The 17018-nt window shown below is 43.8% G+C and overlaps 2 protein-coding genes across 3 annotated transcripts in view; one reads left to right on the top strand and one right to left on the bottom strand.

Moving 5' to 3' along the window:
- Positions 1-3064, top strand: part of AGPAT4 (1-acylglycerol-3-phosphate O-acyltransferase 4) — a 70320-nt gene extending 67256 nt beyond the window's left edge. For both annotated transcript variants that reach the window (XM_009637190.2, XM_035892754.1), the window contains one exon: positions 1472-3064. In XM_009637190.2, the coding sequence (XP_009635485.1) occupies positions 1472-1563 (92 nt within the window). In that variant the 3' untranslated portion in view covers positions 1564-3064. The remainder of the gene's footprint in view (positions 1-1471) is intronic.
- A 2679-nt stretch (positions 3065-5743) lies between these two features.
- The window catches only part of MAP3K4 (mitogen-activated protein kinase kinase kinase 4), a gene marked incomplete at its 5' end in the record, with an annotated part of 61116 nt that continues 49841 nt past the window's right edge, over positions 5744-17018 (bottom strand). The window contains 6 exons of the mRNA XM_035892745.1: positions 5744-6049; positions 7034-7213; positions 7421-7527; positions 8073-8195; positions 14317-14476; positions 15963-16079. Coding sequence (XP_035748638.1) covers positions 6029-6049; positions 7034-7213; positions 7421-7527; positions 8073-8195; positions 14317-14476; positions 15963-16079 — 708 coding nt within the window. The remainder of the gene's footprint in view (positions 6050-7033; positions 7214-7420; positions 7528-8072; positions 8196-14316; positions 14477-15962; positions 16080-17018) is intronic.

The raw sequence follows: 17018 nt of genomic DNA, 5'->3' as shown, positions 1-17018 counted from the left end.
TGCAGCCCTGGGCAGCTTCATACTCCTTTCCCACAAGGGCACACTGCTGGCATCTACCAGGAAGCCCAGGTCCTGCCCTGCAGAGCTTCTTTCTAGACTGTCTTCACACTTAAATAATACATTCAGCTTTTTCAAGTTGCCTTACTTACAGTTACACCACTTGTTCAAGCGCTTCACTTGTCTGTGCTCCACTTCGGAACATGTTGCTTGAAGCACAAGAGAGAAGCAGCTATTTAAAAAAAAAAGTGATGGTTTTGCACGGTTGATGGGGTAGCACCAGGTTACAGCTGGACAAGCAACTGGTAAAGCAGAGGGCAGCACTGGTTACCAGCTGACAGCCCTCTCCCATTCCTGTGCTGAAGAGCAGCAAAAGCCAGGACACAGGGTGTTGTATCAGCCATGCTCTTGGCAGTTGATGGCTGGGCCTTGGCGATCTCGGGCTCTGACTTGACCATAAAGAGTCCTTTGGCTGGTGAGGAATTATTCAGGGTCACCTGCGAGAGGTAAAAAGACTGGCAGGAATGAGACATTTAGAGCACCTCACAGGACTGGGCCTTTTCACCATTAGCTAGGAAGAAACTGGGATTGGGAGACTTAGGCGAGGCTTGTGGCTTTCTTGGTGTTTTTTGGACAAAGCAGTCGGCACAGAGGGAAGCTGTTTGTGACTCCCAAGTAGGTTTAGGTCTGAAAGATGTGTGGCAGTTCTGGACATGTACAGTAGCTGAACAGAAGGTTGGGGAATAATAGATTCAGGGCAGCTGAGACCCAAAAAAAAAAAAAAAGCCAAACAAAAACCCCTGTGCACCGTGAATTATTACCACTAAATCAACTGTAACTCTTTTAAATTAACCCAACCTCTTGTAATGGACTGTTTCATGAGCTGCAGTTAAAAAATACCACAACTTATTTTTTTTTAATCAAGATCTGAAGCTCCCTTGCACGTGCTTGTGCTCTTCCAGGCATGGGGGCTGTTGAAAGCAGAATTTCCTTCCCCTGTCACACCTCACGTGCTCTTCCAGGCATGGGGGCTGTTGAAAGCAGGCAGAATTTCCTTCCCCTGTCACACCTCATGAGCGGACACATTAGTATATTTTGTCACTCAGCTCCTGGGAGCCAGGTTAGCACCACCAGCCCCAGAGCCACCCCCATTTCACAGCCAACCTTGCCTAAGGTTTAGCAGGGCTGGGCACATCTCTTTCTTACTCTCATTCACATTGCGTTTTCCCTGCTGGTGGGAGAGGACTTGAGGCCACAACCTAAGGAGGCACTGTGGGAAACTTACTTGATAGAGGGGCGTGGGGGTGTACCTGTCATCAAAGGTCAAGTACAGGCAGTAGGGGTAGTCACCTTTAATGCCGTGATGCCGTAAGGCTGAGAACGCTGTTAAGTCTCTTCCAAAATGCTACACCTGCACAGATCTTCAGTCTTTGTCTGCAAGCAGCTTTTAACTTGACTTTTATTTATTTTGCAGCCTCTGTTGGTGTCAGGTGGATGATAGGCGTTACAGAAATTAACAAGGGCTCCACCTATGGCAACAATGACAACAAGCAGAAACAAAAGTAGTTCCTTCAGAGACTGCTTCAATCCGAAGGGAGCAAATGCAACTGCTGAAAACTCTTAAGTGCGTATCATGGTCCTTCAAGCGAGATCAGAGGAAGGGTAGGATGAGCAATTCCCATGCATATCTGAATTTGTGCTCCTGTTATTTTTCTCTGGGGGTTTTTGCTGGATGTCATTCTTGAAAGATGCACTCCTTCGTATATGCTTCACCACAGGTTTGCATTTGTTTGGTTGGTTTGTTTTCCTATGAAGTGTCTTAAGTTTTGAAGAAAAAAATCCAATGATGTGCTTGTATGATGAGACTCTACCTGGAAACTAACCAGAGGTACAGGCTTTGTCTTTCTTAACTTGCTCTAAGGAATGGATAAGCATCAGAAGATTGTTACAAGATGATTAAAATCAGTAGTTGTGTAGATCACACGTTAACAATTTAACAACCATAATCTGTCAGTGTTTAAATACAGTGAGATGCCCTGCGTGGTTTTACCAATATTGGACTGAAGAAGCTCTGCTGAACTGGCAGACTTGAGTAGAGTTTTTCTACATCTATACCTTATTCCCACAGTGCGCAGCACCACATGGGCCCTTTAAAACTTCAGCCAGACCCTGGCTACAGGCCCACTTTGTTAGAGCAGAGCCATGCAGGGGCATAACCTGGAGTGGAATTTGGCCTTGTGGCCTGGGCTGAGCTACGTTACCCACTGCCACATCTTTCCCCAGGCAATAGATCAGAGGCATAGCTGAAACCTGTAATTCTTTTGAGAGTAAATGCCAGTTATAGTTTGGAAACACTGAGGTAATAAATTCCTTTCAGCTTTAAACACTGATTAAGATTCTAGGCCTTCGTAACAGTGGTGGAAACAAAACAACTGGGTATGCTGTAACTAGGTAATGCAAAGAGTGCATTAAAAGTTATGCCCCACACCCATACTGTTGTGATCCCAATTAATCTGCTTGTCTGTCTTTTCTGATAAATTAGTCTACACGGTGCCTCATAACAGTCAGCCGGAGGTAATACTTAAATTATCTTTTCGCTTTTCTTTTGGGGAGAAGAGGGGGAGTAGGAGAGACACCTGGGACAGTGGTATGGCTTAGAGTTCTCTGTGGCCACCTGGCCTTGCTTTGAAGCCCTTCTGAAGTAAACAGGTCTAGAATCAAGTCCCTTGGGAAAACCATGTTGCTCTGACATACCTGGTACTGATTCCAGGGCATCCTCCTCTTGGTTTTAAACTTCAGGAGTTAAGGGTATGCAAGTTAACAAAAAGAGCTTGTTGAAAAAAAAGGAAAAGAGGGGACTTCCAACTACCAGAAATTATGACTGAAAACCCCCCAAACTTTCAAAATCTAAAGATACCGATACTAAGCAGTGGGGATTATGACTGACACTTCCAATTTTCATTGCACAGAGGACTAAACCACGACGGTCTAGGAACAAAGAGCCTGTATGGCTCTAGAGAAGAAAGTGAGCAGTCTTAGTTCTAGCAGCTGGTATAAAAAAAAACCACAACCAAAACCACATTTCTCTTTTTCTGTGCTAAAACTGAGGCCAGAAGAAAACAGGCTAATACAACAGTGTATGAATCATGCCATGAAATACACATTTGCTGCTGAGTACACCAGATCATCTAGAAATGCATCTTTTTAATGTGCAGCACCTAAAGAGCAGGTGTAGGAGTGCTTTTAGCCTGGGGCAGTGAGTAAAGTTTTTTAAGAGTGGAGGCAGTAAAACACGCAATGTGGAGGAAGAAATAGGCCTTGGGAGGTGTGAGTGACAAGTCGGGGGGGCTGTTTTCACCCCCTGTCTTGCCTATACATGCATTCCCTATGCTCTGAAGCTTTCTGGAATAGGTTGTATGATGTCATGCTTTAGTGTAGTTTTTCAACAGGTGAAATAAATCAAGCCCGAGATCAGAGAACACTGCCATGCTTACAAAGCTATTTTCTTAATAAAGTACATGCCCTGCACCTCTATTTGCTGAGACAGTCTCAACAGTGGAAAACTGTTATCATCTGTAGCAGTGCCCAAAGGTCCAGCCATCCCCTAGTAACGCATCGGGCATGTGAATGAGCCAGGCCCAAAGGCACTGTACACCAGACTTTGGAAACGGGTGGGGGCGCGAGAGAGAAAAGATCTCTCCCAGCGAGCAGTTTTAGCATTTTACTGCAAAGCTTACCTGGCAGACACAGCAGGCGTTCCTCAGGGTGGTAAAACCCTATATGCAGAGGTGAGTAGTTCTGAGCAGCAAATACATATTCATGTCGTGACAGAGACAGGCTTTTTTGCCTTTTTAAAGAGCCACTGATTGAACGTGCCAGTAGGGAGAGATTTAACATTCTTAGGAATCTTAGTCCTTTCCTCCCCAACTGCATGCAGTGCCACTTCTCCCAGAGGAAAATACCAAGCATGTAAATACTTCTGAAAGTGTATTGAGACTATTTCATACCCATTTCCCTGGGACCAACCCTTCAAACAGGCTGAGGACCAAACACGCCACTCCTGGATCCATCATCCTCCTAAGCACTTCTAGAAGTCCTGGCGCCCAAAGACTGTGCCAGTCTGCCCTTCCAGCATTCACTGGCAAACAGAGAAAGCTTAATGGTACTTGCCAAAGTTAAACTAGTCCAATTCTCTGTATTAGAAGAATGACACGTGTCATCAGGAAGCAGTGTTTGCCCCTCGTCCCCACAAGCAACTGTATGTTCTACAACTGCCTTAACAAAAGTAGTCTTAACATTTGTTTATACAAAAATAAAAGTATAAAAAGCTGATGTGCAGTGAATGAGTTTTCTTTGGGTCAGCAACAATGAACTACTGACACTTCACTTTTCACTCTTCTCCTGCCTCCTAAAAGCTGTCCATGGTTCCCGTTTGTGTACAAGGGCACCCGAACCAAGGCATGTGAGGACACAAACCCCTCAGATACTCGGCTACACCACACCCAAGCGCATAGCAGGGCAGGGGCAACACTTACCTCAGGTACTTCCAGAGGCAGACAATGTACTTCCTGTGCTATCATAACTGAAAACAGAGACCTGAAGGGAAGGGAAAGGCTTTGTTTAGACTCAGCATTGTATTTTTTGAGAGCCTCGATACCCTGCACTTGTGACCCGCACAGTGAGGCTCTTGCTTTTCTAGATCTAAATGTCAGATTTTGCAATACCTTCTCAAGAGCTCACCCAGCTGTTGAAAGCTACCCCACACCTATAACAAACCAAGGATTTGTGGATTAAGAGGAGAAACAGGACTTTAGGTAAAGCCAAAAATTAAAAGCAAGTCCTCTGCTTTGTAAGTAAGTTACCCATCTTAAGGGCTAAAGGTGTAACAGGAATATGTAAACTTGCACTAATGCTTACCAGTAACAATTTTAAGTAAGTCACCTGTTTGTACTAACAAGCCAAACAACCTAAAGAAAGAGCTGAAGTGTTGCAGAGTGTTTCCTCTAATCGCTAACCACTTCTCTCTGTTTTCCGAGCAGTCAGGGGGTGGGGGGAGAATCAAAGTCCAGGATCAGAAGCCAGTTTTAAAAAGCTCTTAACAACAAGTTCTTGATTTTGCCAAACAGAACACAAGCATAACCGTAACTGACTCCACTCTTGGCCCCAGAAAGGCCGTGCAGACCATTCCCTGTTTGCAGTGCTCACGTTCAAGAAGAAAGTTATTTCAGCCCATGACTCTATCCCTGATGGAATAGGTCGTGTCAGGAGGTGCTCATCACCTTATTTCCTCGGTAGAGGATGAAATTCTGTTATCACTCTGGCAGTGGAAGAAAGAGGCTTCTTACACATCTTGAACTAGACAAAACATTGACTACTGCAATAGAAGAGAAGCTTGTTCCAGGTAGGTTAGATCAGCAGTCTTAAGCAAGCATTGAAAAAAAAGCTTTAAATGTGACACGACCCCACAAATTTATTTTCAGAAGAAAAACCCTTCACCAACAGCTCCTAAAATAAACCATTTATTGAGAAAAAACTTTTTTTAAAATCTCAATCAGCCTTGTGCATAACAAATCTGAAGCTTGCCAAAAACAAATAAACAAAAAAACAGTAAAAGTTCACAGTCAGTGCACTCAACAAACAGATTAAAAAACAAGGTCCATAACGCCTGGTAACACTACAGCATTTTTCTGAACCTAAAGAGTTCAAAAATACTACATATTAACATTACAGTTCTCAATCAAATGAGAAACAGGAGAAAGGACAAAAAAAGGTATGGTCCATATACAGTAGTAATGGCACTTTCACTGAAACATGCAGCTTCTTCCACCTTGCGGACACTGTCACATGAGCAACGTGTGCCAAGTAACACATACAGGAGCAGCAGAGAAAGTGACGCTCGTCACTTGTGCAGTCTTCGTAAGTTCAACTTTTTATACTGTTTCTCAGCACAGTCTTTATGTAAATATTACATACAGTAGTGATTAAAAGGTATCTTGCCAGAATAAAAAAAAAGGCCAGAGGCTGAGTAACTTCATTCTTCATCTGTGCAAACCTGTGAAAGGGACAAAGGGCAATTCGGTCAGCGCTCGCCCTGCCGCAGCAGAGAGGACAACACAGCAATTTCTGTAGCGCCTTCATTCAGCATCTTTGGAGCTTGCTTCTTTCTCCCTTGTTATACAGGTAATGAATGACAGCTATACAGGTAATGAATGACAGCCACCTATGTATGCATACCGGCGTTTCTACCGCCACCGTGCAACTCTTTAGTGCCTGAAGCAGCGTTCTGCCTCTGCGGTGGATGTGACCTGGCCACAGTTGCCCTGGTGAGAGGGATGGGTATGATGGTCCCGAACACGCCGTTACTGAACCAGAGTGCCAACGTGAGCAACTTTATGCTGGAAAACGCACCCGAATTCAGTAACCTACTGGGCTCCTACTTCTTCAAAAAATAAGTTACTAATACACCCAAATTCGTAGCTGTGAATATTTGCCTATTCTTAAGCAAAGAATTACACCCAAATTCATGCAAGAACTGCAGATTGTTGTGCCAATTGCCAGATAAACATTCAATATGAACTTAACCTCGAGTGTGAACGTAAAAGAAAAGCAGACCCTTGCACTGAAGGACGGTAGAGTTCTCAAGCAGGTGCTTGTTTCACTTTTTATGTTGGGGACCCTTATCTCTGTATCACAGGAGTCTGTGCCCACGTTCTAGGCACACAGCCCTTCAGACCCAATTAACTACCACCCACTTAAAGCCTGACAAGTCTTTTTACTGTGAAGATAACACATCTCAAAGCAGCAGTGAAAGTTTATGGCTTGGTACACACCAGGCTCTTTCAGTCACACGTTTGCTAGCAACATCACACGCACTTCCGAAAAGCTGCTCAAACCTTGTTTTCTGGACAGCATCAGCTTGGTACCAGCCTCCCACCACAACACAGAGCCCTGCGGCACAGCTGCAAATGATGAAGCCAACTGAAAGCTGTTCCTGATTCCCACCTACAGTCTTTGTAGCCAAAGCCACGAGACAAACCTTGACAAAAGGATGATCGAGGAGCTGGCTGGCCGTCCACCTCATCTTTGGGTCACTTTCCAGGCAGTGGCAAAGGAAGTCTTTCCCTTCTGGGCTCACTTTGTCCGGAATAGGAGGCTTATGGCCCATCCCCACTTTATACATGATCTGGAAGTTGTGCTCGTATTCGTGCCAAGGCCTCTGCAACGGGTAACAGAATCGCTAAGTGCAAGGTCTAGCGAGTAACTTGCTATCCAATACAGTGTATATTGCTGTACCCTGGGAAAATTAAAACCCACCCCAGTACTCGCAGACTTAAGCGTGACAAATTGCTCGGAGCGGGACCAGAATTTGCAGAGAAACTGCTAAGAACAGTTTGCACTCGTTCAGTACACGGAACATCCCTACCTTGCCGGTGACCATCTCTATAACGACGCAGCCCAGGCTCCAGATGTCTGCTGCACGCCCGTGCCCTTCTCCTTTAGCTCTAGTAATTACTTCTGGAGCCATGTACGCTTTGAAACAACACATACGATGTTATCAGTTCATACAGCAGGAGGAACAGTACACATCAAGTGATTTGGGCTAACCAAATGCTTTTTAATACATCTGTAATAAATTGCCACTCAGCTTTTCTTGCTAAGTTTTGCTGTCTGCTTGTTCTTTGACACGTTTGTAGTGTAACTGTCTTTCAGATTGAAAAGTGATAGTGAAATGCTGGTACAGTACATGCTTTCCGTTACTTTCTTTTTTTTTTTTTAAATAGGTTAAGCAGCTGTTCAGTAAGAACAGTGCTGCTTCAGGAGGGCTGAGGAGAAAGATACGACCCCAGAAAACACAAGCTCCAGCATCTTTACAGTTACCAGACAAGTACAATTTTATCTTTCCAGTTCCATCATTCATTGATTGTTTTGGCTTCTGGATGTAAAGCACATTTAACTAGCAATGGTAAAATCAAGTTTCCCTGAAACGTATCATTTTACTCCAGCCCAGGCTTCTGGCAGAGGGATCTTCTTTTATGGTAACTCGACAAGCATCTGCCTAGCACGTGCTTCCCTACCTGCAGTCCCCAGGGTGCTGTTCACTTCTCCGGGCATTGTCTGGGTGTTGTTCTTCAGTTTCACCGAGCAGCCAAAGTCTCCTAGTTTAATCAGTCCAGATGAGGTAAGAAAGATGTTGGCTCCTAGGAAACACAACAAAAAACAGTAGCACTTGTTAAACTAGTGCTGAATTAAGGAACGAGGGCTTCTCGATGGACTCTAGGAAGTTACACAGTAGAGAACAGCTGAATTCACGCTTAGATCTTTACCTGTGGATTAAGCGTGGAATACGACAGCATTGGAGACGCTCCCCAAAGGGTACCTGGCCGTGAGCTAATGGGATTTTTGGAGGGTTTGTGTTAACACTAAGTGTACTGGAAGTTGACAACAAGAAGTGTTCAAAACACAAAGCAGTATGGCAGGCAAACTCATCAGCTTTCCATGCGTGCTCATTATGAAATTACTCCCTCAGGAATTTATGAATGCCAGTGTTTTATCCTTGTGAGCGCTGCACTGCAAAAACCCACCTGTACTTAAGGAGCTTCCTGGCAGAGGCCAGTGCTGCGTACCTCCCACTAGCCATCTTTCCAGTTCTGCTAATTCAAGACAGATGTTATCATACAGCTGTGTCATCAGGGCAGACTGGCAACACGGAGCTTACAGCATTTTATTACACGTACTACCAAACACCCATTCCGTTGTGCTCTACTTCCAGAAGAACTTTGGAAGAGGGCTACTGTTACAATAGCTGGCTGCACCGCCAGCTTACACTGGAACAAGTTTCCCTCGCACAGTTGAAAATCTCCAAGGGGAACCTGCAGTTGGCTTCAAGTCACTTGCTCTACACAACACTGCAAAATAAGCCAAATGGGTTTGATAACCAGTGGTTTTCTTGTGTTCAACATCCTGCCAAAACACATGTTGACAGCCAACAGAAAACAAGTAGAGCAGAAGGAGCTCGCTGTACACGTCAGGCTGCAAGTATCACAGTGAAACCTCAAGTAGGTTACAAGAGTCACCTGGCAGCAATACAGCTTGAGCTGTGACGTCTCTTGAGGAAAGATGAATGGTTTGCACAGAACAAAACTGTGTGCCTACTCTAGGGGTAGGCAAATGCTGGGTGCTTCGTTACACATAGCCTTTTCCTGTGTCACACAAAAGGTTCTTTCAAAAATGGCTCATCTGAATACAACCTTCAAAAGTTTCTCACTTTTGTTCTACCTTGAACGTAGGCCAGTACAGGAATTCTTGGCTGCTCCTCCTTTATGTTATGGTCTCTTAGTTCATGACTTTTTCCAGTTAGCTTGCCTGAGCATCCCCAAGATATTCATGGGAAATAAAAAGAATCCTTGAGAAGCTCAAGTCAAAAAAAGGCAGTGCAGGTCAATGATGCCAAAACCCTGCCCATTTCTCAAAGGGCTTCTCTACTACGAGAATGCTTGATAACAAAAGAAAGATTTATTTCATCCAAGAGGTGTTGCACAGAACTGCACTATAAAAGGAGAGAAATCATTAACAGGAATATATTCCAACCTTTAATTACTGTAAGCCTTCTACAAGTTCTGATAGAATAATTAACTTTCAATGAATAAAACCCTTCTGCACATCACATCCATAAGTTTTCCAGTCCCAGCATTCAGGTGCCTGCACATACTCAAGATCAGAATTCTTTGGCTGGGCTCTGCAGTTTGCCATCAGAGGGACATTCATGTCCAGGGTCACCCTGCAGTCACAGGCACACGTAACGGAGCGGGCTAGACCATCCCTCAGCTCAATGAATGAAAGGGAATCCAGAAATGCACCAAAGCAGTACAAGAAGGCAACTCGATGGGACACTGAATATGGGCAATGCACTACAAGACTGACAGTTACTCGATCAGCAACTTTTTCCTTTGAACTACTGTCCACAGCTTTCCTTTTTCTAATGATTTTCAAGCAGCTCCTTGCCATATAGAAAGTAGATGTACTTAGCCCATACAATGAGCTTAGGAAAAATGGCCATCACCAGCAAACACTTTTACAAGGATGCTTTGGAAACCTACGCTCCCATTCCTCAAGAAAGCAACGTGCAAATTTTGTGGAAGGCTACAAAGTGGTTTCCGATGACTGCAGTGGGTGGCAACTGGCAGAGCTGAAGTGCAACAACCTCTCTTCTGGCCACATCTAAAGCTATTGTGATAGTTTGGTTTAATACAGTTCAGAACCGACTTACAAGGCCTTTCAAAGCAACGTTTGTCCCTTTCAAAAAGTAATGACAATTTAGCATAAATGTTACTGTGAAAGTCTCCATTTCGGAGAGCAAGACCAAGCTCTCTAAAGAGTCCTGAAAAAGGGTCGTCATCTTAGAGGAAACCTGCACAGAATCCAGCAGGACCTGGGTAAGAGAACAGGAGACAGAAGGGCAGTACTTTGGGGATGATTGATCCATTTACCTTTGACAGTTAATGTGACTGGGAACATAACAAAATTCCTACCATATCTGCATGGTTAATAAGCAAAATAAAACCGGAAGCCATGGCTAAAACAGCAAAAAGGCGCAACACACCCATCTGTTCCTTCTCTCCTCCTACACACACACTATAAAAGCATCTTCATTGGATGTACTTGGCAGAGGCAAGAGGTAGCCCCGTTCTGCACAGCCCTGCTGCCATTTATACCACAAGACCTTTTGGGCAGACTGAAAACAAAGAGCAAATGTCAAAAGCCGTACCCTTGCTCAAGAAAGCAATAGCTATGACCCAAAGCATTTAAACTGAAGTTTCGAGCCCTGTACCTCTGTGCCAAGTCAGCCCTGTATTAAGCGCAGTGAAAACTGCACTAGCGTGATATTCCAAAGGTGCTGGTGTAACTACTGTGAGCCTGAGGAGCAGTACCACAAGCCTCACTAAAGACTGTGGCATAATTCCACAAAGGGGGGCAGCTCACAGACATTCCTCAGCCAGCAGTTAAGCAGTGCAGCAGCCAAATTCGTTCAAGAAACAAGAAGGCCAAATGCTACCCTTTGATGAGAAAACCAGCTCTAGCATCCTCTTCTACTCAGTCTCTCAGAAAGTGCAACACGTGCCCATGGTCTCCTGTTGAACAGCCTTCCATCTCTTGTTGAATGACCTCCCTTCCCCTGTGCACATCGTGAAGACATAAAGGCAGGAATGGCAGAGATGTTGAGCTAACAAGTTAACAAGAGGACAACAACGCTTTGAGGAAGACTTCCTGGCCCAGAGCGTCTCATTCACAGGTTTCTGATTTACTGAAGCTTCAGATACAATCCTTTCATTTTCCGTATTCATTCTGAAAACGCAATCCGAGCACTCCTTAGGAATATGCCCTTCTCTCCCGAGAGAAAGCACCCAGCATGACCTCAGTGATTAATGCCTCTCAATTCAGCACTTGTGAGACCACACTTGGAGTGCTCTGTTTTGGTTTTGGGCTCCCCAGTCCAAGGCAAGACACTGACATACTGGAGGCAAACCCAGCAGAGGGGCATCAAGATGGTCAGGGGGCTGGAGCACATGATGTACAAGGAGAGGCTGAGAGACGGGTTTGTTTAGCTTGAAGAAGAGAAGACTGGGGGAGTGTACGGGGGGGGGAATTTATTGGTGTGGGGGGGAATTTATTGCTGTTTTCAGCTGTGTAATGGGAGGATATCAAGAAGGTGGAAACAGACTTTCTCCTCAAAGGCACACTGTGAAAGGATTACGGGGCAATGGACACAAATAGCAACTTCTGCAAATTCCAGGGAGGTATCAGGAAAAAGTTTTTCACAATGGGAACAGATCAGTCCTTGGGACGGGGCCCAGAGAAAAGGGAATCTCCATCCCTGGAGTTACTCGTATCTCAACTAAACAAGGTCCTGAGCAATCTGAACTAATTTGACATTGGATCTGATACCAAGGTTGGCCCTGTTTTGAACAGAGGGCTCAACCAGCGATGTCCAGAGGTTCCCTTCAGCGTTAAATATTCCATCAGTCTTGATCACTGAGCAGAACAGCTTCCTTGCAAAAAGTGACGTAATTGAGGAATCTGGGCTTAGCCACAGGGGTTAAAATCCAATACTCAGAATAGAGATTTTAAAAAGTATCCCAAAAGATTTTATCACCTGCTACATACTAACACCAACTACTTTACACACTGATGCAGACTAATAAAAAACAGTGCAGTCAAGTGTAACAACCAGCCACCGCCACCCTCAGTTTGCTCTCACAACCACGGGTTGAAAAAAGGTTTCGAGGCGGCTGCGCCTTGCTTCATCTTTTACGCTGATAGAACCGGATGCCCTAACAGCATCTGAAAGACAGCAGTGGCACAAGTGGACACCACTAACCGAAAGACTCAATTTTTGAGCACGAGGTACTTGCAGACACCAGCTGCGGGACACCTGGAAACAATTGCTCCAAGAATTGGTTACCTGCTGCTGTAAGAAACGGATCCACAGTGATGTTTAGCAAACTGACCATGAGAGATCTAGCATGATCTGACAACGAGATTTCCACAGGAAAGCAGTTTTAACAGCCTGAATGACCTATTATCATTCTTCCCCATCAGAAAAACAAGAGTACCTGACTACATAAGAGCTAAAAGTAAAACCAGAGTTTTCTTTACTGCTGTTAGCCTGAAAACTCGGGGATGCGATGTTAGCGTAAAAGGAGAGAGAGCAAGAGACTTCCAATGTAACATCAGGCATCCTTTATAAAAATACCCTCTGTGGTCTGTCTTCATATTCTGTCATTAAGTTTTGGGAAGTTCTATACATAGGATGTGGCTGCAGTCACCCTCTGTTTATAGCTGCTGTTACTCAGAAAGAACACCCCAACATTTGGTATGAGGAACCTGTTGCAACAGAAATGCCCTCAGATAACACAGCATTACAGTCCTGTTAAACAGCTCTTCATACTTCACTGCATTTCCCTGATGAGAGGAAGACCTATTCGGAAACATCTCCAGAAATCAGCAATGACAGAGCAGCACAAAAGAAATCCCTGTCAGCTGGCCTTGGATTTTGATCACAACAAGCTTCCAGGAGAGCATAATCCAGCTAAGCAGAACCTGGATATGGAATGGTCAAGTAAAGGGCAAGGAGGGCACTGTGAAAAGCATGGAGGGAAATCCACAACTAGAGAGAAACCTTTGGTCAGGAAGGAGAACCAGAAAAGGCAAGATTGCTGGAAAATGGGAGTGAGGGAAAAGTGTTTTCTAGGAAAAAAAGCCAAAACTGACTCAAGAGTGGCCTACCTGGGTGGGAGGCCTCTGGATCGTAGATAGTTCTTTTCCCAAATCAGAAGCACGAGGCCAAAGGACCAAGAGCAACTGGGAACCTCCTACACTGCTGCGGTGATTCAAAACCCTGTGAGCAAGAGGGACATAGAAACCCAGCATCGTTGGGTTGCACTGCCTTGTCATAAAATGAGCATTCGCAGGGCATATTGTGTGCACCGTTTCCCCTACCTTCCGTTAAGTTTCTGCCATAGGTGAGCAAAATATGCCAGACTAACAAAAACAAGATAACTAGACATGGAGGATGTTCTTGGAAGGCGCAGGAAAAGAAAAATGAATGTGAAATGTGGACTGACATTGGGTGCCTTAAGCAAATGCCAAAACCAACCCCCTTCAGCTACTGTAGTTCCAGTCTGCTCATTTTGTAAGCAAAAGCTGAGAGCCAGGCATGAGTAGATAAATGTATGGCAGAAAAACCCACTAGGTAAGCAATGTTACCAGATCCCTTTAACGTCTTTTAAACATAGTAATAAAAGCCTTGTTAATCAACCATTCGTCTGAAATCCTAAAACTCTTCTGGAAAATGGGAGTCACAAGGAGAAGTCCTGATGCACAACTGCTAGCACTGTACACTGCTTGTCAGCTCCCAGAAACACCACTGTTTCTTGCATAGATGAGGAGAAAACCAGCATGACATAACTCAGCATATCAGCACTAGAAATACAAGAACCAAAATTTGAGTTTGGATGAAGCCCCAACAATCTTAACAACCTCTACAGAAACTATATAAATCACAGGCAGAATTTATGAGTTTGCAATGCCAGCTGAGAACATTTTTTTATGTTCTGCACTTAAAAAGGAGCACGTAACTAGCCAATAACTTGTAAATTGAAAATTGAAAAATGAGCGGAAGTCTTTATACACTTAATGGCTGTATAGATAATGTGTGCTAAATCTGCAAATATGTCCCCCATCACTCCTCCCCCACCCCCCCCAACCCCACCCCATCTACAACACTGAAATAAAAACATTACCTTTTTTGGTTAACGTTACCTTTAATGTCTCGATGAACAATACCATGTTCATGTAGTACATTGATAGCAATCGTGATTTGCTTTGTGTAGAGCCTAATGACATGCTCTTGAAGGCCCAGTTTTGATACCTCCTCCAGAGTGCCCTCATCACAGTACTCCATGAAGATGTACATTTCTTCCTGTTGTGGGAACCAAATCGGATTTCATTGGTTTTAATTTTTTTTTTTTTAAACACTGAATTAGGATTAATTTTTCCTTCCGTCCTTCATTGTTTGTGAAAAGAGTAATGGAAGTACCATGTAATGTTTTAGTGGAAGTACCTCTTACCATGGAATATCTAATAAATCATCTCTTCAGAACTCTATTCTCTTGGGCATGCTTCAACCCAATATATTCTATTGCACAGCTATGGAAACATCTACACTACATGTCTATCTGCATCATTTGTGTGTAACTGATATTACTTGGTGGTATAGAATATGTCACTTTGGCATCAACCAAAAAGCACTCTGGAAATTCTGTAGGTATATTATGCAGAAATGCAAAAAGATCCTCTGCATATATAGATAAATGATAAAATGATGGTTTGGGCTTTTTTTTTTCCCCTCTCTTTCCCAGTTCCTGCAATATAACATGTTGATTGCTTGGGGAGGGCAAGTTTTTTGTTGTCTGTGGCTTGAACAAGCATGCCAACTCTAACTCACTTTGAAGAAAAGTTAGGTTCTTGTTCCCTTTCTCCATCTCCAAGCCCAGCCAATTTCAGCCAGACTTAATTTGTACAAAAGATGGCAAAGGCACTAAGCTCTTAGAACCAGCCTGAGAAACCAATGACTCAGTGACAGAGACAGCCAAAGTTGTGTCCCCAAGCAAAGAAATGCAGACAGAAAGCAGCCTTTGTCCCCTTCTAAACCAGCAATGGGTCGGCAAATCAACCTATTCATATTCAACACATCAGTCAAAACCACACACCGCTTTCCCACCAGACACCAGGCGTCCTGTTCCCTGCCCACCTCACTGAGAAGGAAGGACCCGAGACTCGCAGGGGGAGGTGGGAAGGGCATGTGGGAAGCAGAGAGTAATAAACAGGAGGGTATCTCAGCATGCAACTCTGGAATCCAGCTCCGTAAGAAAACCAGGCTTCGTTAGTTCTGCCGCTCAAGCAAGAAAGCTCATTTTTCCTTCTGAAGAGATGTTAGCTGAATTCCAAGAGATTTGCTTCCTTAAGATACCTGTCTGGCATCAAATTTAAATGCCAGCACATTTTTCCAGGAATCAGCAAGATATTAGTACAACCTTTGCTGCTAACAGTGAAGGGTTTGGGGCTGTCTAGTCTTTATCTACACACACAAGTTACCATACAGTCTATGATATAGCTGGCTTTTAGAGCCATTAAACAGAGTAGCAGCATAGAATAGCTCCAGCATTATTTGCTTCATTCACTTATTGCAAACCTTCTCCGTTTATGTACCAGTTCCAAAAAATTTCTACAAACTATGTTTCAGAGACCTCAACATTCAGAGGAAAAAAGACACACTGCAATTCACAAAGCTATCCAGACAATTAAGCTGAACAAGCATGTTCACAAGTAAAACCTCCATAATCCAAAGCTTCTTAATATTTTCTCCCTACCCTATAAAAAAGTCCCAATAATTTACGTTTTCTTACCCTATGGAGCTCCACACCGAAATAACGGACAAGATTGGGGTGTTTGATGCCTTCAAAAATCTTCAGTTCATCAGCTGTTTCTTTGATGGTTTTGTGATCATTAGGTTGGAATCTTATCTGCAAGAAAGATTTTTCATTATTTTGCCACTATTTCAAATTACTAAGGAACAAAAAAACCCAAAATACCCCCCACCCCAAAACCAAACAACCCATCCTAAACCCAAAGCAAGAAAACAGCTAAAAAGGTTTTGGGGTTTTTTAGTTTGCTTTTTTCTTTTTTTTTTTTTAAAACAGCATCATCACACAGGAAAATACCACCTCTGCATCCCCAAACTTAAAAAAAACAAAAACAAAAAACACCAAACTATTTTTGGAAAATTACATACAAATATGACAATTTATAAACTTCATAGGAGCAAAAATGCTGTCACTTAAACGTATCAATACAGACACGTGTGCACATATATCTCTCTTCCAAGGTTGCCTCCTAGCTTAAACGTGGCAGCTAGACACAGTGCAAGAGAATCTGAAAGTAATATCAGTGAGAGCTGTCATTCAAGAAAGACCAGTTGCCAAGTACTTCATCAACAGGGAGTCTAAGGGATTTCTTTGTGGGGTTTTATATTGGGTCAAGCTACATAGGGATGTGCTTTCTATTGGTATGTAGAAAGGGGTTGATAACACACCAACGGTTTGGCTACTGCTGAGCAGTGCTCAAACAGCATCAAGGCTGTGTCTCCAATATTTCCCCCCCACTAGTGGGCTGGAAGGGGGCAAGATCTTGGGATGGGACATAGCCAAGACACCTGACCCAAACCAACCAAAGGGATATTCCATACCATATGACGTCAGCTAAGATATAAAAACTAAGGGAAAAGGAAGAGGAGGGGGGACATTCGTCTTTCGTGACGTTTTGTCTTCAGGAGGAACAACTATGTATACTGAAGCCCTACTTCCCAGGAAGTGGCTGGACATCACCTCCTAATTGGAAGTAGAGAATAAAATCTTGTTTTTCTCCTTTTGCTACCGGGCACCGCCCTTTCTTTTGCTTTTTTC

The sequence above is a fragment of the Egretta garzetta genome, unplaced genomic scaffold (genome assembly GCF_000687185.1).
Source record: "Egretta garzetta isolate BGI_Z169 unplaced genomic scaffold, ASM68718v1 scaffold744, whole genome shotgun sequence".
Lineage (NCBI taxonomy): Eukaryota > Metazoa > Chordata > Aves > Pelecaniformes > Ardeidae > Egretta > Egretta garzetta.
Note: the sequence above shows the minus strand (reverse complement) of the source record. Positions and strands in the feature narration are given on the sequence as shown.